Below are 23,905 nucleotides of genomic sequence, written 5' to 3' on the forward strand. Positions count from 1 at the left end.
AAAATCGCAAATGAAATGAAATAAATATATTGAAACACAAGCTTAGCCTTTTGTTAACAACACTGTCATCTCAGATTTTCAAAATATACTTTTCAACCAAAGATACACAAGCATTTGTGTAAGAGTATTGATAGCCTAGCATAGCATTAAGCCTAGCATTCAGCAGGCAACATTTTCACAAAAACAAGAAAAGCATTCAAATAAAATTATTTACCTTTGAAGAACTAAGGATGATTTCAATGACGAGACCCTCAGTTAGATAGCAAATGTAAATTTTTTCCAAAAATATTATTTGTGTTGGCGAAATAGCTCCGTTTTCTTCATCACGTTTGGCTAAGAAAATGACCGGAAAATGCAGTCACTACAACGCCAAACTTTTTTCCAATTGAGCTCCATAATATCGACAGAAACATGGCAAACGTTGTTTAGAATCAATCCTCAAGGTGTTTTTCACATATCTATTCAATAATATATCAGTCGTGACAGTTGGTTTCTCATCAGAAGCGAACGGAAAAATACTGCTGCTGGAGATTACGCAATAATTGCAACGGAGGACACCAAGCGACCACCTGGTAGATGTAGTCTCTTATGGTCAATCTTCCAATGATATGCCTACAAATACGTCACAATGCTGTCGACACCTTGGGGAAGCGACAGAAAGCCTAAGCTCATTAGTGGCCCATTCACAGCCATATAAGGAGTCATTGGCATGAGGCGGTTTAAAAAAATGCGGCACTTCCTGATTGGATTTTTATCTGGGTTTCGCCTGTAACATCAGTTCTGTGGCACTCACAGACAATATCTTTCCAGTTTTGGAAACGTCAGAGTGTTTTCTTTCCAAAGCTGTCAATTATATGCATATTCGAGCATCTTTTCGTGACAAAATATCTTGTTTAAAACGGGAACGTTTTTCATCCCAAAATTAAAATAGCGCCCCCTATATCCAAGAAGTTAAGGAGAAGTGTATCTAAAGTTCCATGTATAATAGTCGTATCTTTATCAATGTTTATTATGAGTATTTCTGTAAATTGATATGGCTCTCTGCAATACCACCGCATGTTTTAGAAATACTGAACATAACGCACCAATGTAAACTCATAGATTTTTTTATATAAATATGAACTTTATCAAACAAAACATACATGAAGTCATCTGATGAAGATCATCAAAGGTTAGTGATTAATTGTATCTCTATTTCTGCTTTTTGTGACTCCTCTCTTTGGCTGGAAAAAATGGCTGTGTTTTTCTGTGGCTTGGTGGTGACCTAACATAATCGTTTTGAAATCGTTTTGAAATCAGACGCTGTGGCTAGATTAACGAGAATTGTATCTTTAAAATGGTGTAAAATACTTGTATGCCACTACTTTACAACACACACGTGATAACATACGATATGATGTACACACAGATTTTATTTTGTAGATATGTGGTAGTAGAGTAGTGGCCTGAGGGCACACACTTAATGTGTTGTGAAATCTCTTCTAATGTTTCTAAAATTGTATGAACTGCCTTAATTTTGCTGGGCCCCAGGAAATGTAGAATATTTAGCAGATGTTATTACGGGTGTAGTGAAATGCTTCTGTTCCTAGCTTCAACAGGGCATTAGTATCTAACAATTCACAACAATACACAGAAATCTAAAAGTTAAATAATGGAAATAAGAATGTCGGAGTGGCATTGACTAAAATACAGTATGTAAACATTATTAAAGTGACTCGTGTTCCATTATTAAAGTGACCAGTGATTCCATGTCTATGTATATAGGGCAGCAGCCTCTAAGGTGCAGGGTTGAGTAATGGTGATCCATAATACATTTAAATACAAATATAATGTTGCTCCAAAATGAATTACAGTTTATTACACAGGCACAAATAGTTATAGTCACCACCAAAGTAACTGTTTGTTCCCACTGAAAAATTGTTCCCAGGGGAACAAATAGTTACTCTGTAGGTGACTACAACTTTTTGAATACAGATCTCAGAAAATGTATGCTTTTTTTAAGGTCTGGTGCAGGTGTATGTGCATCCATGTGTGAATTTGAGCTTGTATATGCATGCCTGCCTGTTTTGCATGTGTGTTTGCTAATGGCAAAACAAGGATTCCAGTTTCTTCTCACCTTTAAAAGTGTGTGATTGTCATTCAAATCCCCCATGATTTGTGGGAAGCCGGGAATGTTGTGGTCTTAAACCACTTTATTTGATTTTGATTAGGACAGAGGAGCACCAGCTGTGTTCCCACATGCATTAACTTCCTCTCTTAGCCTTCCAAACAGTACTGTCTACTGACTCTACTATAAGAGCAGCAGCATTGATTCAAGGTTTTGCATTTCAAAGTACTGCATTTCATTGGAATAGCCCCACACGCATCCCCCCTTTTAAGTTTCAAGTTGTAATGACACATGCACAAGTACAGTGAAATACCTTTCTTGCAAGCTCTAAACCCAACAATGCAGTAATCAATAGCAATGTAATACTAAAAATCACATAAGGTAGAACAAAAATACGCAAGAAAATAAATAAATAAATATGAAGAACATGAGAAAGTAAGTAAGGTACTGTCTGCAGGGTCAGGGAGTTCCAGTACCATATTAACAATGTGCAGGAATACTGGAGTGATAGAGGTAGATATGTATAGGCGTAAGGTGATTAGGCATCCGGATATATAATAAAAACAGTTGCAGCAGCGTATATGATGATTGTATTTGAGTGGGTGTGCGTGTGTGTGGAGTATGTATAAATGTATATGCATATTATATGTGTGTGAGCAAATGATGAAGTGAGTAGTTGTGTGTGTTTTGGAGTGTCAGTGTGCGTGAGTGTGTAAGGCTCTGTGAGTGTGCAGTGCAAAAATAAAATAAAAGGGTCAATTCAGATAGTCCATGTAGCCATTTTGTTAGCTATTTAGTTACCTATTTAGCAGTCTTATGGCTTGGGGATCATCAAGTCCGGTGCTTCAAGTCTGTTGGTGTCAGATTTGATGCACCGGTACCACTTGCCATGCAGAAGCAGAGAGAACAGTCTATGGCTTGGGTGGCTGTAGTCTTCTTGGTGTTAGGGGGCAGTATTTTCATTTTTGGAAAAAAAACGTTCCCGTTTTAAACAGGATATTCTGTCAGGCAAAGATGCTAGAATATGCATATAATTGACAGCTTTGGATAGAAAACACTTTAACGTTTCCAAAACTGTAAAGATATTGTCTGTGAGTATAACAGAACTGATGTTGCAGGCGAAAGCCTGAGAAAAATCCAAACCGGAAGTGCCCCAGGTTTTGAAAGCGCTGCGTTCCAATGACTCCCTATTCAAGCTGTGAATGTACCATCAACGAGCTTACGCTTTCTACGTATTCCCCAAGGTGTCTACAGCATTGTAGTTTTACGCATTTCTGTTGAAGAATAGCCGTAGACAGCCACATTGCGTAAGTGGTCACATGGTGGCTCCGAGAGAGATTCTCGCGTAAAATACAGAGGTAGCCATTACTCCAATCGGTCAGAGTGAAAAACAAATTGTCCTGACTGATATATTATCGAATAGATATTAGAAAAACACCTTGAGGATGGATTCTAAACAACGTTTGCCATGTTTCTGTCGATATTATGGAGCTAATTTGGAATATTTTTCGGCGTTGTGGTGACTGCAATTTCCGGGCGATTTCTCAGCCAAATGTAAAGAACGAACGGAGCTATTTCGCCTACAAAAATAATATTTTGGGAAAAAATGAACTTTGGCTATCTACCTGGGAGTCTCGTGAGTGAAAACGTCCAAAGTTCATCAAAGGTAAACAATTTAATTTAATTGTTTTTCTGATTTCCGTGACAAGTTTGTCTGCTGCTAGCAAGGCATAAGGCTATGATAAACTTACACAAATGCTTGTCAAGTGTTGGCTGTAAAGCATATTTTGAAAATCTGAGATGGCAGGGTGATTAACAAAAGGCTAAGTGTTCCAATATATTTCACTTGTGATTTTCATGAATAGGAAGATTTTCTAGGAAGATTTATGTCCGTTGCGTTATGCTAATTAGTGTCAGATGATGATAACGGTCCCGTTCACGGGCTGGGTGTCACTACAGGTTAATGATTCTCTGGGCTTTCCTTTCACACTGCCTGATATAGAGATCCTGGATGGCACGGAGCTCGTTCCCAGTGGATGTACTGGGCTGTCCGCACCACTCTCTGTAGCGTCATACGATCAACGGCAGTGCTATTGCCATAACAAGCAGTAATCAGCCAGTCAAGACGCTCTCAATGGTACAGCTGTATAACTTTTGGAGGATTTGACAGCCCATGTTAAACATTTTCAACCTCCCGAGGGGACTGTGAGAGTGTGTGTTGACCATTTTAACCCTTGTGTAGTCTTAACATTCTGTATTCTCCCCTTGTCCTAAGGGACAAAAAGGACCCGCCTTCACCTAAACCCCTGAATTTTAAACCCCAAATCTATTTTTCATGAAGAAACAACCTGTCATTCATCACAAACTTTGTGAATATCTGGCTTTCCCTCTTCACAATGCCGAAAGACTGCATTTAATCAGTGGACACCACTCGTTTTTATTACAACACACCTTGTTTTCTTTACTAAAGTAGAGTTTACTACTACTAAGTTTACTATTATTATTGCTAAAGGTACTGCATAGTTGTAAACATACATTTGTTTTAGCAAGAGATAGCACTTGTATAGCCTAAGAAAGTAGCCGAAATGTGCAGGAAGTAGTTTTGAATGCATTTTATTGACGGGAAACAATAACGGTCTTGAACTTTTTTGTCAACATAGTGATATATTCTTATATACCGTACAATGAGTAATTCAACTACAAAATACTAGTCTTCTCCCATTTTTTAACCATTGCCCCCACCCACAAGGTGTATATACAATAAATAAGAATAAAATAAGATAATAGATACAAAACAAAAACAAAAACATGAAGAACATAAATCAGTCAACTCTAATTAGCACATGCAGGACAGTATGCATGTTTGTGTGCATGGACTTTGCAGATGTATTTCTCACATGTGCAGCACATAGTATTTGTTTACAGTCCTTCTTCTTGGGGGCAGAATTGGCATCTCCTTCTCTTGCCTGCCCCAGCTGCAGCCTCAGGTGGATCAGGACAAGATTCAGCCCCCTGAACAGCTTTCACAAGCGCTGCAGAGGCTTCTGTGTGGGGGAGGCGCTCCCTTCTTTGAATGTGTGGGGTTACATGTGCCTTTCCCAGCTGTTCCATAACACGAAGGCATTGTTTGAGGACACGTCAATGATGTTATGGAAGATGACCAGAGGCCAGCGGGTGGTCATCCTCCTGCAGCTGTAAGTTCCAATCACCTTGTCCAGGTTGTCCATGCCTCCTTTGTTGTGGTTGTAGTCCAGGATGATGGCTGGTTTTCTGTCCTCATGATCACTGATCTCAGCCGTTTTGTGGAGTGTGCTCAGGAGGACCACATTATTGTTACTCTTTGGGAGGTAAGAAACTAGAGTGGTGGTGGGGCTGAAGGCAATTAGAAGGCCTCTCCCTTGTTGCGAGGAGTGCAGGGGGAGCTCAGGCTTGTTCTTTCTAACTGTGCCAACCATGGTGATCTTCCTCTTCAGGAGCTGCTGACTGAGTTCAATCAGTAGCACATATAATCTAAATTTCTCATTGTGAGTGTGTGTGTGTCTTTGTGGTTTTTGTGGTGTGTCAATTCTTTTATAACTGCTGGGTCAAAAATGACCCAAAGACCATCTTTGTACCCTGGTGATGTACAGCTTTCATGGAAATATGAACAAAGGTGATGTTTCACTTTTTCTAATGTTGGGGTCACTCAAATTGAAAAAATATAATTTAGGGTTTTTTCTCTGCTGTTTAACAGTGGCGGTCATTTTTTACAAAACAAGGGTTAAGTCACACCAAGGACCTTGAAGTTCGTTTCTCTCATCTCCTCGCCTTGGATTTATCTAGCTAACTAGCATAATTAGCTATAAACTGGTCGAGATGGCTTGTTCTCAGAGGTGTTCAGTTTGAACTTGTTTGTATAGCTAGCTAACTAACTAACTAACAAACAAATATATGTACTGTCAATCAAAAACGTAGCACCCAAGTCTTTGCATTTGCAAAAAATCTCTCCTCATATTGACCCTCAGCACTTCGACACACGAGTCCGGGTATTTATATGCTGATCTCATGCCTCAACAAGCTTCTGATTGGTCAGAGTCAGTATTCCTGACAGATGTGTAAAGCAAATGTGTGTGAGAGAAACATCCACACGAGCTCAGCCATCCATCCACATAAAGAGATGCACGTGCAATTATTGAGCTGGGATTTTCACGCTGGGAGAAATTTCACAGCATGACGTCACAATCAGAACACAATCAGAACGACTGCAAACTATTTCACACGGGGAAGATTTTTACATGACACAGGGCAGTAGTCATTGTTGCATGAAGACTTCTTGGGAACAGGAATGGTGGTGGTCATTAGAACATGTGTGGATTACAGACTAGAACAAGGAGAGGTAGAAAATAACAGTGAATATGCCTGCCAGCTCTGAGTACGCATCCGGGAATACCATCGGACCCCGCGGCCTTGCTGGGGGTGACATGATTAAAGACCTTACTCACGTCGGCCTCGGAACGCGAGTTCACCCAGTCCTCTGGGTCGGTGATGGCCCTCACACCCGGCACACTTTTACTGTTTACTGTGTTTTTCCAAATACACTTCATATGAATTATGCCACTTTTCATTACTTGACGATTCATTACTTATTACTTAGGCAGGGGAAAATGGGCATGGGTGCTCTCTGATTACAGGTTGTTAGTTCTTCCTAAGTAAGATGGGCAAGTGGATCGCTTTGATCCTGTAAATTCACCCAACTGACATTCCTTTTGAAAGGATCCATGCAATGTATGCCAAATACAACCTCTAATACAACCTCTACCTATATTTTGCTCATGCCGTATCTATCACAAAGCCCAGATAAAGCCAATACCAGCCAGTATCACTAAGATCAACATTTCCCAGACCTATTATTGATGTGGTGCATTAATGATCCAAATATTCTGTTTATATTGTCTTATGTAATTAGGGTGGAATACTTGTTAATGTTCATCAAAAGGAATAGGTGCAAATTATTCTGTTTTCCCAAAGGTTCATAACATTTGTGTTCATTATGTCAGAGGCTGGCCTAATTATTCCAATTTGTTATTTAACTCTGTGACTATTTCAGAGTGATGTTAAACTATTTTAAAGATGCTTCTAACTGAAACTGTCAATCAATGTACCAGTATTGACAGAGAATTACGAGTGGCCAATCTGTCATTACATGCTGTTTCTCCACCCCCACTTCCTCCCCTTCTCTCTGTCCGCCTCCATCAATTCCCTCCTTTCCCTCTTTTTTCTTCATCACCTATTTTTATTTCTGATACTTCATCTCACCTCACCTCACCAATCTCATAAATTCTCCCTTCATTAAATCTTTATATCCCTCCAACTTTTCTTCCTCCCTCCTCCCCTCCATCTTCCCTCCCTTTCCACCTCCCCTGCGTCCTCCAGACATTGAACTCGGTCACCCCTCACCTGGACATGGAGGAGTGCAGCATCGCCCTGCTCCCCAGGAACCGGGAGAAGAACCGCAGCATGGACGTGCTGCCGCCCGACCGCGTCCTGGCATTCCTGGTCACCACTGAGGGCGAGAGCAACAACTACATCAACGCGGCACTCACTGACAGCTTCCACCAGCCCGCCGCTTTCATCGTCACCCCTCACCCGCTCCCCGGCACCACCGCCGACTTCTGGAGGTTGGTGTTCGACTACGGCTGCACCTCGGTGGTCATGCTCAACCAGCTCAACCAGTCCAACTCTGCCTGGGTGAGCTATACATATCAATATCTATGTATATTAAGATATACTGTATGCATGTAATATGTATGTATGTATGTATATATGCATATGTTAATGAATGTAGTTTATTAGGAAGGGACAGTGTTCTGTTGATGAATCCGCATTTCACTTTTCACAGTGAAAAATGCTGCAGATCTGAGTCTGAATCTTGTTCTGATTCTACTGGCAGTGTCTGGGATGCTGTATCTTAGCTCAACTCTTGCTCCTGTGTCTGTAGTGCTAATAGCAGAAGACTGAGCCAGTCAGAGCCATGCCGCTCTGCCATAATTTAGTCTCTGTATAAGTGTGTGTGCTTTTGGATTGGTTCTTTCACACTTTATTGTGCCTCTTTGATCTCTCACCACATTGGTATTGTGGAGTCAGTAACACTCCTCACTTAATTTCAGTCTCTAGAGATTCAGCTATATCAACTTTAATTCCTACCCCCAAGCTACAACTCAAGGTTTCTCTTTGTAGGTATCTCACAGTGTCTGCCTGACTGTCATTTAATACCGGCCCACTTCTCTGTTGCTCTCTCTTGCTCTGTCTCTCTCACACATATACACATTCTCTCTTCCTCTCGCTCTCTCCCTCCACCTCTCTCTTTCGCTCTCTCTGCACTCACTTTGTTTCATAATTATGTGAGAGCCCTTCCTTTCAGAAAGGTCTGCTAGTTTTTGTTGCAGTACCAGTTCCAATCACATGCCGTTGGAACACATTTGGAGTCGTCACAGGGTGAATTGATTAGACTCTGATATTTCCCTTTTGGAATCTTGACATTGATCTATAGGTCCCAAAGATTCCAAATTAACTATTTTCTCCTCCTCCTCCTCCTTTTTTCACTCTACCCTACCTCCCTGTCTCTCTCTGTCTCTCTCTTTCCCCTCCTCTCTCTCTCTAGCCCTGTGTCCAGTACTGGCCAGAGCCTGGTCTGCAGCAATATGGGCCAATGGAGGTTGAGTTCCTGTCCATGTCAGCTGACGATGACATCATCACTCGTCTGTTTTGTGTCAAAAATGTGACACGGGTGAGCATTTATACACACACACACACACACACACACACACACACAATAGATGCGTTCAACCCTATTAAACAACCGTCTCCCTTTTTCAATTTCCTGCTTGTTATTATGTTGATGGGCATCTTCCTTTTCTTCCTGCTGGGATACTAAGGGGAACTTTGACCGTAATGCATGTCACATCCACAATGTGGGATATTCTAATAGGCTCAAATGCACATTTTCTTTCCCTTTTTTTTACTTTTTATAAAGCGTGTCACAAATTTACCTGACGTAGAGAATCAGGCAGAACTCATGAATTAGGCTTCATGTCAATCCCAACTGAAGATGACAGCTCTGTTGTCAAAGTACAGGGAGTACTGGTGTTGTCAAAGTCCCCCTTAGTATGCCGGCAGGAAGAAAAGGAAAGATGCCTGTCAATGTTCCCTCCCTACCTCTGTGAAGAATAATAGAGACTTTGTTTGGTGTGCGTGTGCATGTTTGTGCTTGTGCATATGCCTACGCGCCTTTGTGTGTGTGTCTTAATTATCTCTTTCTGTCTGTCTGTCAGAACGGTAGAAACAGCTGCGTTTGTGTTACTGTACTGTGTGTGGGTGTGTAAATGAATAGGTGTGTTGCATCACTGTCAACCAGACTGACACCTCCATGCGAGGCCCGTCCCTGCTGGCAGGTTGTGAGAGGAAGTGCCCATAAACACCCTCATAGAGTGGCATCCTCCTTTCCCCAATCTACCCCTCCTGTCATTCCTCCTCACCTACACTACCTCTCTCCACCTCTCTCCTCCACACCGCACTGTCAAACAGCACCTCACACAACCTGGAAGAATGCAACCCACAGATAGCATAGAGTCGGGAAATGGTGTGTTTGTCTGTGTGAAACGAGGGTGTGTGCAATTGTTTGTGTGTGTGAAAGAGAAATAGGTCAATAGAAAATCCCACTTCCATGATTGTAACTTCTCCTTGCATCCTATTTGTTTGTGTTAGTCCCATCTGCATGATTTACAGTGCATCCCTAGCTCCTTACTTGTAGGGCTGGAGGCTGTTACAGCTGTCACGTGTGCCCCTGCAGCATCAGAGTGATATTAATGCAGGTGCTGGTTTGGGCTATAGCTCTGAGCACACATGGACATCTCTCTTTCACACCTCAGGTCCCAGTCTCATCAGCAGAGCTATAAATCTCTCACACACTTATGGACACACATGAACGCGCACACGCAGGCAGGATCTCATGCACACACACATGCATACACACACACATTTAGGTCTCATGAGCTTCATGTTTTCTTTCTGTCCTTAGCCCCAGGAGGGCCAGCTGGTGGTGTGTCAGTTCCAGTTCCTGCGCTGGTCAGCCTACCGCGACGTGCCCGACTCCAAGAAGGCCTTCCTCAGCCTACTGGCTCACGTGCACAAGTGGCAGAGGGAGTGTGGAGATGGCCGCACTCTTGTCCACTGCCTGTGAGTATTCCTGACAATCTGATACACACACACAAGTGCTCACATGCACGAATGCAATCACTGACACACAAGCACACACACACACACAGGTGCTCTCGTGTATGCTTCAGTGCCTGCTTCGAGCCAAGCAACACTGAAGCATACACGAGAGCACCAGCTGTTCTGGATGACTGTGTGATAACGCTCTTGGTAGCCGTTGTGAGCAAGACCTTTAAACAGGTCAACATTCTCAAAGCCGCTGGGCCAGATAGAATACAAAGACGTGTACTCAAAGCATGAGTGAACCAACTGGTAAGTGTCTTCACTGACATTTTCAACCTCTCTCTCTGAGTCTGTAATACCTACGTGTTTCAAGCAGACCACCATAGTCTATGTGCCCAAAGAAGCGAAGGTAACCTGCTTAAATGATTACCGCCCGTAGCACTCAGTGCTTTGAAAGGCTGGTCATGGCTCACATCAACAGCGTCCTCCCAGATACCCTAGACCCACTCCAACTTGCATACCGCCCCAAAAGATCCAAAGATGATGCAATCTCTATTGCACTCCACAATGCCCTTTCCCACCTGGACAAAATGAGAATGCTGTTCATTGACTACAGCTCAGCCTTCAACACCATAGCGCCCACAAAGCTCATCACTAAGCTAAGGAAACTGGGACTAAACACCTCCGTCTGCAACTGGATCCTGGACATCCTGACGGGCTGCCCCCAGGTGGTAAGGGTAGGCAACAACACGTCTGCCACGCTGATCCTCAACCCTCAGGGGTGTGTTCTTTGGCCCCTCCTGTACTTCCTGTTCACCCATGACTGCATGGCCAAACACGACTCCAACACTATCATTAAGTTGTCGTCAGCAAGTTCCAAGTTGTCGTCAGAGAGTTCCAAGTTCCTTGGTGTCCACATCACCAACGAACTATCATGGTCCAAATACACCAAGACAGTTGTGAAGAGGGCACAACAAAACCTTTTCCCCCTCAGGAAACTGAAAAGATTTGGCATGGGTCCCTAGATCCTCAAAAGGTTCTACAGCTGCACCATTGAGTGCATCCTAACTGGTTGCATCACCGCCTGGTATGGCAACTGCTCGGCATCTGAACATAAGGCGCTACAGAGGGTAGTGCGTACGGCCCAGTACATCACTGGGGTCAAGCTTCCAGCCATCCAGGACCTATATAATAGGCGGTGTCAGAGGAAAAACCATAAAATTGTCAGAGACTCCAGTCACCCAAGTCATAGACTGTTTTCTCCGCTACCGTACGGCAAGCAGTTCCGGAGCATCTAGTCTAGGACCAAAAGGCTCCTTAACAGCTTTACCCCCAAGCCATAAGACTGCTGGACAATTATTCAAATGGCAACTGGCCTATTACATTGACCACCCCCCTCCATTTGTTTTGTACACTGCTGCTACTCGCTGTTTATTATCTATGCATAGACACTTCACCCCTACCTACATGTACAAATTTCCTGAACTAACCTGTACCCCTGCACACTGACTCGGTACCGGTACCCCCTGTATTTAGCCTCGTTTTTGTTATGTTATTGTGTTACTTTTTATTTTAATAATTTTTTTTGCTTTAGTTTATTTTGGTAAATATTTTCTTAGCTCTTCTTGAACTGCACTGTTGGTTAAGTGCTTGTAAGTAAGAATTTCACAGTAATGTATACACTTGTAGTAATCGGAGCGTTTGACAAATAAGGTTTGATTTGACACACAGGGACAGACATACACAAACATCCACACATAAACAGCAGTACTCCCAGCTTAGTTCATCCCAGACTGGAGGTCAGCCTTGCCTTTACCTATAATCAAACACCAGCAGTCAACATAGTTAGCACCCAATCACAGACAATGAAGTAGGCATTACCTCTGATAAACACCAGTTCATAAGGCTCAAAGCCAATCAGGTACCAGCCATCAGGAATGCCCTGATGAACAACCCCCAGGACATACATCAATCAGTGTAAGAGGTGGTTTGAGCTGTAAGCATGGCGCCACATGGCTTATTGGCTGCATTGCACTGTACTCTCCTCCTCTCATAAGAACTCAGCTAAGGACCTGACTGAATATAGAGCTATGGAGCCTTATGCACATTGCTGAATGACAACACGTGCACCTCCGCCACCACAGTCCAAAAACACATCACTCAGTGCTGTCACATAGCATTACCCACGACAACCAGGAAAGAGATTATGGCGATGAAATCACTTATGGCTTAATACAGAATGTGCCGGCTCTCACGACAGTAAATTCCAGGCTGCCAAACTGCTGACGCCGACTAACTTGATGTTAGTCTTCCCAGGGTGCATTTCAGGAATGAGGATGTGGCCTCGCCTCCGTTGTTTATTAATGTTCCTATAGCTTATGATGATAACCCAGACCATCTAGCACCACAAAATGCCACACACAACATGCTTACTGGACCCTGTCCTCACATTTTAAGGCCGCGTTGAGACAATGACTTATCAGAGACCCAAACCCTGCTCAGATAATCCCTAACATTTTGTTGCTGAGCTGTTGTGGTGCTGCTGCAAATGTACATTTTCCCAGAGGTGTTGGCATTCATAATGTAAGTAACCTAATTTATTTTCCTCTAAATGCCTCTGTCAAAACAACAGATATTCTCAGCAGTAAGCATGTGCCTATGAACCTGAGTTACAGTGCCTTGCGAAAGTATTCGGCACCCTTGAACTTTGCGACCTTTTGCCACATTTCAGGCTTCAAACATAAAGATATAAAACTATTTTTTTGTGAAGAATCAACAACAAGCAGGACACAATCATGAAGTGGAACGACATTTATTGGATATTTCAAACTTTTTTAACAAATCAAAAACTGAAAAATTGGGCGTGCAAAATTATTCAGCCCCCTTAAGTTAATACTTTGTAGCGCCACCTTTTGCTGCGATTACAGCTGTAAGTCGCTTGGGGTATGTCTCTATCAGTTTTGCACATCGAGAGACTGAAATATTTTCCCATTCCTCCTTGCAAAACAGCTCGAGCTCAGTGAGGTTGGATGGAGAGCATTTGTGAACAGCAGTTTTCAGTTCTTTCCACAGATTCTCGATAATATGTGTGAAATGCTTGATAATGTATAGGATATCAAACAGAGAGGTATATTTTCTGGGTGACCTGAATATTGACTGGCTTTCATCACACTCAAGAAAAAGCTTCAAACTGTAACCTGTGTCTGTAAACTGGTTCAGGTTATCAGTCAACCTACCAGGGTATTTACAAACAGAACAGGAACTAAATCATCCACTTGTATTGACCACATATTTACTAATTTACTGCTCTTAAACCATATTCAAACCCATCCGGTGTAGGGATCATAATATAATAGGAAAAACAAGGTTCCAAAGACTGGACCTAAAATAGTGTACAGTATAAATGATCATACAATAGGTTTTGCAATGATTCCTATTTTGAAGATGTGACAAATATGTGTTGGTCCGATGTGTGTAATGAGGAACATCCTGACACTGCACTTGAAGCATTTATGAAATTGCTTCTACTGGTTACTGACAGGCATGCACCTATAAAGAAACTGACTGTTAAAAATTCCAAATCCCCATGGTAAATGATTAATTGAAAAACTGTATGGCTCAGAGGAATGAGGCTAAGGGAATGGCAAATAAGTCTGGCAACATAGCAGATTGGAAAACATACAGTAAATGAGAACACACATAGCTTAACAAAAAGAAGAAGAAAAGGATAGTAAAAAAGCTCTGGAGTACCTTAAATTAAATTATAGGCTTCTAAATTAAGCTAACTCTAAGCTAACTCAGCTCCGTCCTTCATTGAGGTGAATGGTACTATTCATAATAGTACCAACCAGGTTGGCACCCGGAAGGACTGTTCACACTGCTCGTTCACACAGCTCATTCAGTGGGTAAGTGAATGCTCCTACCACTGTCTCTTCCAAGCATTTTTGACCAGTGTTTTGGCTTAATGCACCGCATACTGCTTGTATCCACAGCACAAATCTGCGAGTTGTTAATCTCCCGCTCATTTAGTAAAGTGCAGCCAGGATCCATACAGTGAGCAAGTTGTCCGATTTCTCTCTGTTTATCGTACTGGTGCATGTGTGTTGCTTGTATGTGTTTGCCATTTCACTGGTGGCGCTTGTTTTTGGGGTGTTTGTTGTGTTTGCGAACTCATTTTAGCTCACAACAAGCTTGTAGCATGGCTAATACTAGAAATATTCTGCGAAGCTCAATGTGGAAGAGGAATACGTCTCAGGCACTACACTCCATGAACTAATTGATCAACGAAAATAGTTCTATAAAGATCTAATAGATCTGCTGGAAAATAACGCTGAGTCCTTCCTGCAACTCTTTATGGATTCTACCATCAAAAGGGTTGATGATCTGTTTAAGGATGTAATGGAAAATAAACACTGTTTTGAATTTACACTGTCAGAGGTGGAGGAGCTAAAGGGACGAATGTCACCAGCCAGACGTCATTCAAAACCATGTCTGAGGATTTTCGCATTCTTCCAAAGGAGACTCTTGGTTACCAACCAGTCTAAAAATATATATAATTAAAAGTTTCTCACAAATCCTTCTCCCCTGAATTCTGCAAATTACAAAAAGTATAAGAACAAATTTGTGACTTGTGACTTCAGGAAGGCGTATGTTGCAGGTCACTACTTCACAGGAGAACCATTTGAACGTAAACATTTTATTTTTATCAAAATGTTTTTTGACAGAGATGCCTTCTGGAACGTGAACTTTCATGTGCCTTAATAAGAAACTTGTATGCCATCAGTAAATATGAATAAAATTGTTAAATTGCAAGCCTAGTTTATTTATCCACATATAGATACTTTTGTACCTGTTTTCTGCAGCGTCTTCACAAGGTCCTTTGCTGTTGTTCTGGGATTGATTTGCACTTTTCGCATGAAAGTGCGTTCATCTCTAGGAGACAGAATGCGTCTTCTTCCTGAGCGGTATGATGACTGTGTGGTCCCATGGTGTTTATACTTGCGTACTATTGTTTGTACAGATGAACGTGGTACCTTCAGGTGTTTGGTCTACAATTTTTTTTCTGAGGTCTTGGCTGATTTCTTTTGTCAAGCAAAGAGGCACTGAGTTTGAAGGTTTGAAGGCCTTGAAATACATCCACAGGTACACCTCCAATTGACTCAAATTATGTCAAATAGCCTATCAGAAGCTTCTAAAGCCATAAAATCATTTTCTGGAATTTTCCAAGCTGTTTAACTTCTTGGCGCACCCATCCCGTTAGCGGGATCATTTTCGTCAACATCCGCTGAAGTGCAGAGCGCCAAATTCAAATTAAATTACAAAAAATATTACATTTTCATGAAATCACAAGTGCAATATAGTAAAACACAGCTTAGCTTGTGACACGCCACCAGATTTCCAAAAAGCTTTTCTGCGAAAGCAAACCAAGCGTTTATGTAAGGACATCTCTCTCAGCAGACAAATCATTACAAACAGCTAGCAGCAAAGTAGATTGGTCACGAAAGTCAGAAAAGCAATAAAATGTATCACTTACCTTTGATGATCTTCAGATGTTTGCACTCACGAGACTCCCAGTTACACAATAAATGTTCCTTTTGTTCCATGAAGATTATTTTTATATCCAAAATTACTGAAACTATGTCTAAAGACTGTTCACACCATGTGGCAGCCACGGGGAAAGGAATCTGGTTGATATCCCTTTAAATGGAGGGAAGGCATGCAATGGTACAGGGAGCTTACAAAATAGAAAGCACTTCCACTTTGGATTTTCCTCAGGTTTTCGCCTGCAATATCAGTTCTGTTATACTCACAGACAATATTTTGACAGTTTTGGAAACTTTAGTGTTTTCTATCCTAATCTGACAATTTTCTAGTTTCTGGGCCTGAGAAATAGGCAGTTTCATTTGGGTACATTTTTCATCCAAACATCAAAATACTGCCCCCTACACTCAGGGAATACCTACAAGTTGTAATGACTTCAACATAAGTGTATGTAAACTTCTGACTTCAACTGTAGGTATTCCTCTAGTCTAGATGGGATAGGGCAGTGGTGCAATGGTGATTGTGTCATCTGTTGGTCTATTGGGGGGGCAAGCAAATTGAAGTTGGTCTAGGGTGTCAGGTAAGGTAGAGGTGATTTGATCCTTGACGAGTCGCTCAAAGCACTTCATGATGACAGAAGTGAGTGCTACTGGGCGATAGTCATTTAGTTCAATTACCTTTGCTTTCTTGGGTACAGGATCAATGGTGGACATCTTGAAGCATGTGGGGACAGTAGACTTGGACAGGGAGAGATTGAATATACAGTGGGGCAAAAAAGTATTTAGTCAGCCACCAATTGTGCAAGTTCTCCCACTTAAAAAGATGAGAGGCCTGTAATTTTCATCATAGGTACACTTCAACTATGACAGACAAAATGAAGAAAAAAAATCCAGAAAATCACATTGTAGGATTTTTTATGAATTTATTTGCATATTATGGTGGAAAATAAGTAGCTGGTGGCTGACTAAATACTTTTTTGCCCCACTGTATTTCAAAATTCAAACAAAATACACCAGTTACAATTTAGGAGATAAAGTTTGTGAGCACAGTGTTTCTGATCAGATTGGCAATTATCTTAATATATTTGTGCAGCTACAATGCCATCTTGAGAGCAGGGTTTCCCAAACTCGGTGCTCCCTGGGTGTTTTGGTTTTTGCCTTAGCAGTATACACCTGATTCAAATAACCAGTTGGTTATTTGAATCAGCTATGCAGTGCTAGGGCAAAAACCAAAATGTGCACCCAGGGGGTGCTCCAGGACCGAGTTTGGTTCAACCCTGCTTTAGAGCACAGCATTTTCTGATTGGTTTCCAGAGCATTGAAAAAGAGAAATGAAATAGGCTACTTCCGAGGTCTGATGATGCTTCTGACAATATAGTAAAAGGCGTATTGTGTTGGGGGATGTCATAAAATCTGATGTAGGCTATTTTGAAAACTGCCAATGTGTTGTGTTTATGATGAGCCCCCTTATGCATGTATTGTTGTTGCATGAGATGGCTGCTGTTTCCCACTTGCTTGGCAGAGATAACTTTGTTCCCCACAGTGGAAAAATTCAGTCATGGAGTAAGTATTGAGTATAATGTTTGGTCCTGATTTCTGCAGTCTGACATATATCACTTTGGGCCAGTTACCCAGACACAGACTAAGCCAATTCCTGGACTAAAAAGCACGTTCAATGACAATTCTTAATTGAAAATGTTTTAGTTTAGGACTTGCGTAGCACCCCGTATTATCAGCGTTTAAAAAATATATTACCTTCAACAGTGTTATCTTGTGATCAAGTCATCAATGTTTTGTGATTATTGGTGTCGTAAAAGTGTTAGCTAATTGGGTTAGCAATTAGCATGTTTGACATTTCAGTGGAAATACTTGTAGGATTTTTTATGAATTTATTTGCAAATTATGGTGGAAAATAAGTATTTGGTCAATAACAAAAGTTTATCTCAATACTTTGTTATATACCCTTTGTTGGCAATGACAGAGGTCAAACGTTTTCTGTAAGTCTTCACAAGGTTTTCACACACTGTTGCTGTTATTTTGGCCCATTCCTCCATGCAGATCTCCTCTAGAGCAGTGATGTTTTGGGGCTGTTGCTGGGCAACACAGACTTTCAACTCCCTCCAAAGATTTTCTATGGGGTTGAGATCTGGAGACTGGCTAGGCCACTCTAGGACCTTGAAATGCTTCTTACAAAGCCACTCCTTCGTTGCCCGGGCAGTGTGTTTGGGATCATTGTCATGCTGAAAGACCCAGCCACGTTTCATCTTCAATGCCCTTGCTGATGGAAGGAGGTTTTCACTCAAAATCTCACGATTCATGGCCCCATTCATTCTTTCCTTTACACGGATCAGTCGTTCAGTGGTTCCCTTTGCAGAAAAACAGCCCCAAAGCATGATGTTTCCACCCCCATGCTTCACGGTAGGTATGGTGTTCTTTGGATGCAACTCAGCATTCTTTGTCCTCCAAACACGACGAGTTGAGTTTTTACCAAAAAGTTATATTTTGGTTTCATCTGACCTTATGACATTCTCCCAATCTTCTTCTGGATCATCCAAATGCTCTCTAGCAAACTTCAGATGGGCCTGGACATGTACTGGCTTAAGCAGGGGGACACGTCTGGCACTGCAGGATTTGAGTCCCTGGCGGCGTAGTGTGTTACTGATGGTAGGCTTTGTTACTTTGGTCCCAGCTCTCTGCAGGTCATTCACTAGGTCCTCCCATGTGGTTCTGGGATTTTTGCTCGCCGTTCTTGTGATTATTTTGGCCCCACGGGGTGAGATCTTGCGTGGAGCCCCAGATCGAGGGAGATTATCAGTGGTCTTGTATGTCTTCCATTTCCTAATAATTGCTCCCACAGTTGATTTCTTCAAACCAAGCTGCTTACCTATTGCAGATTCAGTCTTCCCAACCTGGTGCAGGTCTACAATTCTGTTTCTGGTGTCCTTTGACAGCTCTTTGGTCTTGGCCATAGTGGAGTTTGGAGTGTGACTGTTTGAGGTTGTGGACAGGTGTCTTTTATACTGATAACAAGTTCAAACAGGTGTCATTAATACAGGTAACGAGTGGAGGACAGAGGAACCTCTTAAAGAAGAAGTTACAGGTCTGTGAGAGCCAGAAATCGTACTTGTTTGTAGGTAACCAAATACTTATTTTCCACCATAACTTGCAAATAATTTTTTTTTTTTCTTCTAATTTTGTCTGTCATAGTTGAAGTGTACCTATGATGAAATGTACAGGCCTCTCTCATCTTTTTAAGTGGGAGAACTTGCACAATTGGTGGCTGACTAAATAAAAAATAAAAAATATTCTAATTTTGTCTGTCATAGTTGAAGTGTACCTATGATGAAATGTACAGGCCTCTCTCATCTTTTTAAGTGGGAGAACTTGCACAATTGGTGGCTGACTAAATACTTTTTTGCTCCACTGTATTTAAAAAATATATATTTTACCTTTATTTAACCAGGTAGGCAAGTTGAGAACAAGTTCTCATTTACAATTGCGACCTGGCCAAGATAAAGCAAAGCAGTTCGACAGATACAACGACACAGAGTTACACATGGAGTAAAACAAACATACAGTCAATAATGCAGCATAAACAAGTCTATATACAATGTGAGCAAATGAGGTGAGAAGGGAGGTAAAGGCAAAAAGGCCATGGTGGCAAAGTAAATACAATATAGCAAGTAAAACACTGGAATGGTAGTTTTGCAATGGAAGAATGTGCAAAGTAGAAATAAAAATAATGGGGTGCAAAGGAGCAAAATAAATAAATACATTTAAAATTAAATACAGTTGGGAAAGAGGTAGTTGTTTGGGCTAAATTATAGGTGGGCTATGTACAGGTGCAGTAATCTGTGAGCTGCTCTGACAGTTGGTGCTTAAAGCTAGTGAGGGAGATAAGTGTTTCCAGTTTCAGAGATTTTTGTAGTTCGTTCCAGTCATTGGCAGCAGAGAACTGGAAGGAGAGGCGGCCAAAGAAAGAATTGGTTCTGGGGGTGACTAGAGAGATATACCTGCTGGAGCGTGTGCCACAGGTGGGAGATGCTATGGTGACCAGCGAGCTGAGATAAGGGGGGACTTTGCCTAGCAGGGTCTTGTAGATGACATGGAGCCAGTGGGTTTGGCGACGAGTATGAAGCGAGGGCCAGCCAACGAGAGCGTACAGGTCGCAATGGTGGGTAGAATATGGGGCTTTGGTGACAAAACGGATTGCACTGTGATAGACTGCATCCAATTTGTTGAGTAGGGTATTGGAGGCTATTTTGTAAATGACATCGCCAAAGTCGAGGATTGGTAGGATGGTCAGTTTTACAAGGGTATGTTTGGCAGCATGAGTGAAGGATGCTTTGTTGCGAAATAGGAAGCCAATTCTAGATTTAACTTTGGATTGGAGATGTTTGATATGGGTCTGGAAGGAGAGTTTACAGTCTAACCAGACACCTAAGTATTTGTAGTTGTCCACGTATTCTAAGTCAGAGCCGTCCAGAGTAGTGATGTTGGACAGGCGGGTAGGTGCAGGTAGCGATCGGTTGAAGAGCATGCATTTAGTTTTACTTGTATTTAAGAGCAATTCGAGGCCACGGAAGGAGAGTTGTATGGCATTGAAGCTTGCCTGGAGGGTTGTTAACACAGTGTCCAAAGAAGGGCCGGAAGTATACAGAAGTATACTGTATCTGTAAACACTCCAGCCAGCTGGTCTGCGGATGCTCTGAGGATGCAGCTAGGGTTACATTCAAGGTTTAACATGTTTAAATGTCACTCACGTCGGCCACAGAGAAAGAGAGCTCACAGTCCTTGGTAGCGGGCCGCGTCGGTGGCACTGTGTTATCCTCAAAGCGGGCAAAGAAGGTGTTTAGCTTGTCCAGAAGCAAGACGTTGGTGTCCGCAACATTGCTGGTTTTCCCTTTGTAGTACGTGATTGTCTGTAGACCCTTCCACATAGTCTTGTATCTTAGCCGTTGAATTGCGACTCCCACTGTCTCTATACTGACATTTTGTCTGTTTGATTGCCTTACGGAGTGAATAACTACACTTTGCTAAATGGTTAAATGCAATGTTTTGCGCTTGAGTTTTGCACGAATGCTTTCATCTTTCCACAGTTTCTGGGTTAGATAGGTTTTAATAGTCACAGTGGGTACAACATCTCCTATACACTTCCTGATAAACTCAGTCACCGTATCAGTATATGCGTCTATATTATTCTCTGAGGGTACTTGGAACATGTCTCAGTCCACGTGATCAGAACAATCTTGAAGTGTGGATTCTGATTGGTCAGACCAGCATTGTCCTTAGAATGGGTACTTCCTGTTTGAGTTTCTGCCTATAGGAAGGGAGGAGCAAAATGGAGCCGTGATCAGATTTGCCGTAAGGAGAACGGGGGAGAGCCTTGTCGGCATTCCGGAAGTTGGAGTAGCAGTGGTCGAGTTTTGTAGCAGCCGAGTACTACAGTCAATGTGATAATTGAATTTCGGCATTCTTTTCCTCAAATTTGCTTTGTTAAACTCCCCAACAACTACACATGCGACCTCAGGATATGTGGTTTCCAGTTTGTATAAAGTCCAGGGACATTCTTTGAGGGCAGTTGTGGTATCGGCTTGAGGGGGGATATACACAAATTCTCTTCGGAGGTAATATGGTCGGCATTTGATTGACATATTCTAGGTCGGGTGAACAAAATGTCTTGAGTTCCTCTATGTTATCACAATCACACCATGAGTCGTTAATCATGAAACATACACCACCCCCCCTTCTTCTTCCTGGAGAGATATTTGTTCCTGTCTGCACAATGAACTGAGAACCCAACTGACTCAGACAGTATATCCCGAGAGAGCCATCAACTTTATTATCCATAGTTTTCTAAGAACACGGCAGCCCTCTCTGATAGGCGCAAGTAGGTGTACCGAAATATTCAAAGTCCATTTTCTCAAAAGTGAGGTTACAAGTTTATCAACTTTCAAAGTAGAATTACACTACAGAGTACACTACAGTTGTTCCTCCATTTTCTAGCTCTGAGTCTAAACTTTTATCCAATGTAAAAGAATCGAGGCGGTCGGTCACATTTACTCACCTACTTCGGATATCCCCCAAAATATATTTTACTACCAAATTCCATAATTCCTTAAATAATATAAAGTAAACTTGGAAAATCAATCAACTGTTGAAAAAGAAAAAGGTATATTCAACTATCCCATCTCAATTTATTGTTGGAAGTAAGACCTATAGTGATCCTGATGTTTAATAACTTTTTTGAAATAGAGAAATAGAGAAAACTGATGGAAATCCCTTGGATTACATTAACCTCTTGAAGCTAGGGGGCACTATTTTTACGTTTGGAAAAATAACGTTCCCAACGTAAACGGCCTATTTCTCATGTCCAGATGCTAGAATATGCATACAATTGACAGATTATGATAGAAAACACTCTAAAGTTTCCAAAACTGTAAAAATATTGTCTGTGAGTATAACAGAACTGATATTGCAGGCGAAAGCCTGATGATAATCCAATCAGGAAGAGCCTCTTATTTTGAAACCTCTGTCTTCCTATGCGTGCCTGTCCTCCATTTAAAGGGTTATCAACCAGATTCCTTTTTCTGTGGCTTCCCTAAGGTGTCAACAGTCTTTAGACATAGTGTCGGGCTTTTATTTAGAAAAATGAGCGTGAAGGATCACATTGCATAAGTGGAGAGGTGGGGGCTCTCAGAGTGAGTTGGTGCGCAATTGAGTAAACCGGCCATTGTTCCTCGCGCTGTTATGGAAAAAGCTACACATTCGGTTGATATATTATCGAATATATATTTTAAAAACTACCTGAGGAATGATTATAAAAAACGTTTGACATGTTTCTGTGGACATTATGAAGACTATTTGGAATTTCCGTTTGCGTTGACGCTACAAACAAACGTTGGTATTTTGGGTATAAAAATAATCTTTATGGAACAAAAGGAACATTTATTGTGTAACTGGGAGTCTCGTGAGTGCAAACATCCGAAGATCATCAAAGGTAAGCAATTTAAGTTATTGCTTTTCTGACTTTTGTGACCAATCTACTTGGTTGCTAGCTGTTTGTAATATTTTGTCTACTGAGAGCGATGTTCTTACATAAACGCTTGTTATGCTTTCGCCGAAAAGTTTTATTGAAATCTGACAGGCCAGGTGGATTAACAACAAGCTAAACTGTGTTTTGCAATATTGCACTTGTGATTTCATGAAAATGTTATATTTTTAGAAATTTAATTTGAATTTGGCCCTGTGCAATTCAGCGTATGTTGATGAAAATGATCCCGCTAACGGGATGGGTGCGTCAAGAAGTCTAACCGCTGTGTCAGATAAAAAAAAAAAACGTTTACGGAAAAAGCAAACCATGCAATAATCTGAGTACAGCGTTCAGATAACAAAGCAGCCAAAAACCTTCAATAAGGTTCCAACCAGAGAATTCCATTGTCTGTAGAAAAGCAATGGAACGAGAGCTAACTCTCTCGTGACCGCGCCTCATGAGCCTGTGGCACTCTGCCAGACACCTGGCTCAATCCCCTCTCATTCTCTCCCCCTTCATAGTAGAAGCCTGAAACAAAGTTCTAAAGACTGTTGACATCTAGTGGAAGCCTTAGGAAGTGCAATATGACCCCATTTACGCTGTATATTAGAATGGCAAAGAGTTGAAAAACTACAAACCTCAGATTTCCCACTTCCTGGTTGGATTTCTCTCAGGTTTTCGCCTGCCATATGAGTTCGGTTATACTCACAGACATTCAAACAGTTTTAGAAACTTCAGAGTGTCTTCTATCCAATACTACTAATCTGGGACAGAGTATCAGGCAGTTTACTCTGGGCACCTTATTAATCCAAGGTACTCAATACTGCCCCCCTGTCACCAAGAAGTTAAGGGACATTTCCCTTCTCTGCTTCAGTTTGATCCTCCTGATGTGATGGAGGTAATTGGTAACTTAAAGATATCAGCAGCAGGTCATGATGAGATTAGTGTCTGTTTGTTGAAAAATTGTCGGCATTAATATGGAGTTGGTCCCCCCTTTGCTGCTATAACAACCTCCACTCTTCTGGTAAG

At 41.7% G+C, this 23,905-nt stretch overlaps 1 protein-coding gene across 2 annotated transcripts in view; it reads left to right on the forward strand.

Moving 5' to 3' along the window:
- The window catches only part of LOC109902241 (receptor-type tyrosine-protein phosphatase U), a 326,293-nt gene that overhangs the window by 293,629 nt on the left and 8,759 nt on the right, over nucleotides 1-23,905 (forward strand). For both annotated transcript variants that reach the window (XM_020498440.2, XM_031786469.1), the window contains 3 exons: nucleotides 7,520-7,834; nucleotides 8,748-8,873; nucleotides 10,164-10,321. In XM_020498440.2, coding sequence (XP_020354029.1) covers nucleotides 7,520-7,834; nucleotides 8,748-8,873; nucleotides 10,164-10,321 — 599 coding nt within the window. The remainder of the gene's footprint in view (nucleotides 1-7,519; nucleotides 7,835-8,747; nucleotides 8,874-10,163; nucleotides 10,322-23,905) is intronic.

This window comes from Oncorhynchus kisutch, linkage group LG13, assembly GCF_002021735.2.
Source record: "Oncorhynchus kisutch isolate 150728-3 linkage group LG13, Okis_V2, whole genome shotgun sequence".
Taxonomy (NCBI): domain Eukaryota; kingdom Metazoa; phylum Chordata; class Actinopteri; order Salmoniformes; family Salmonidae; genus Oncorhynchus; species Oncorhynchus kisutch.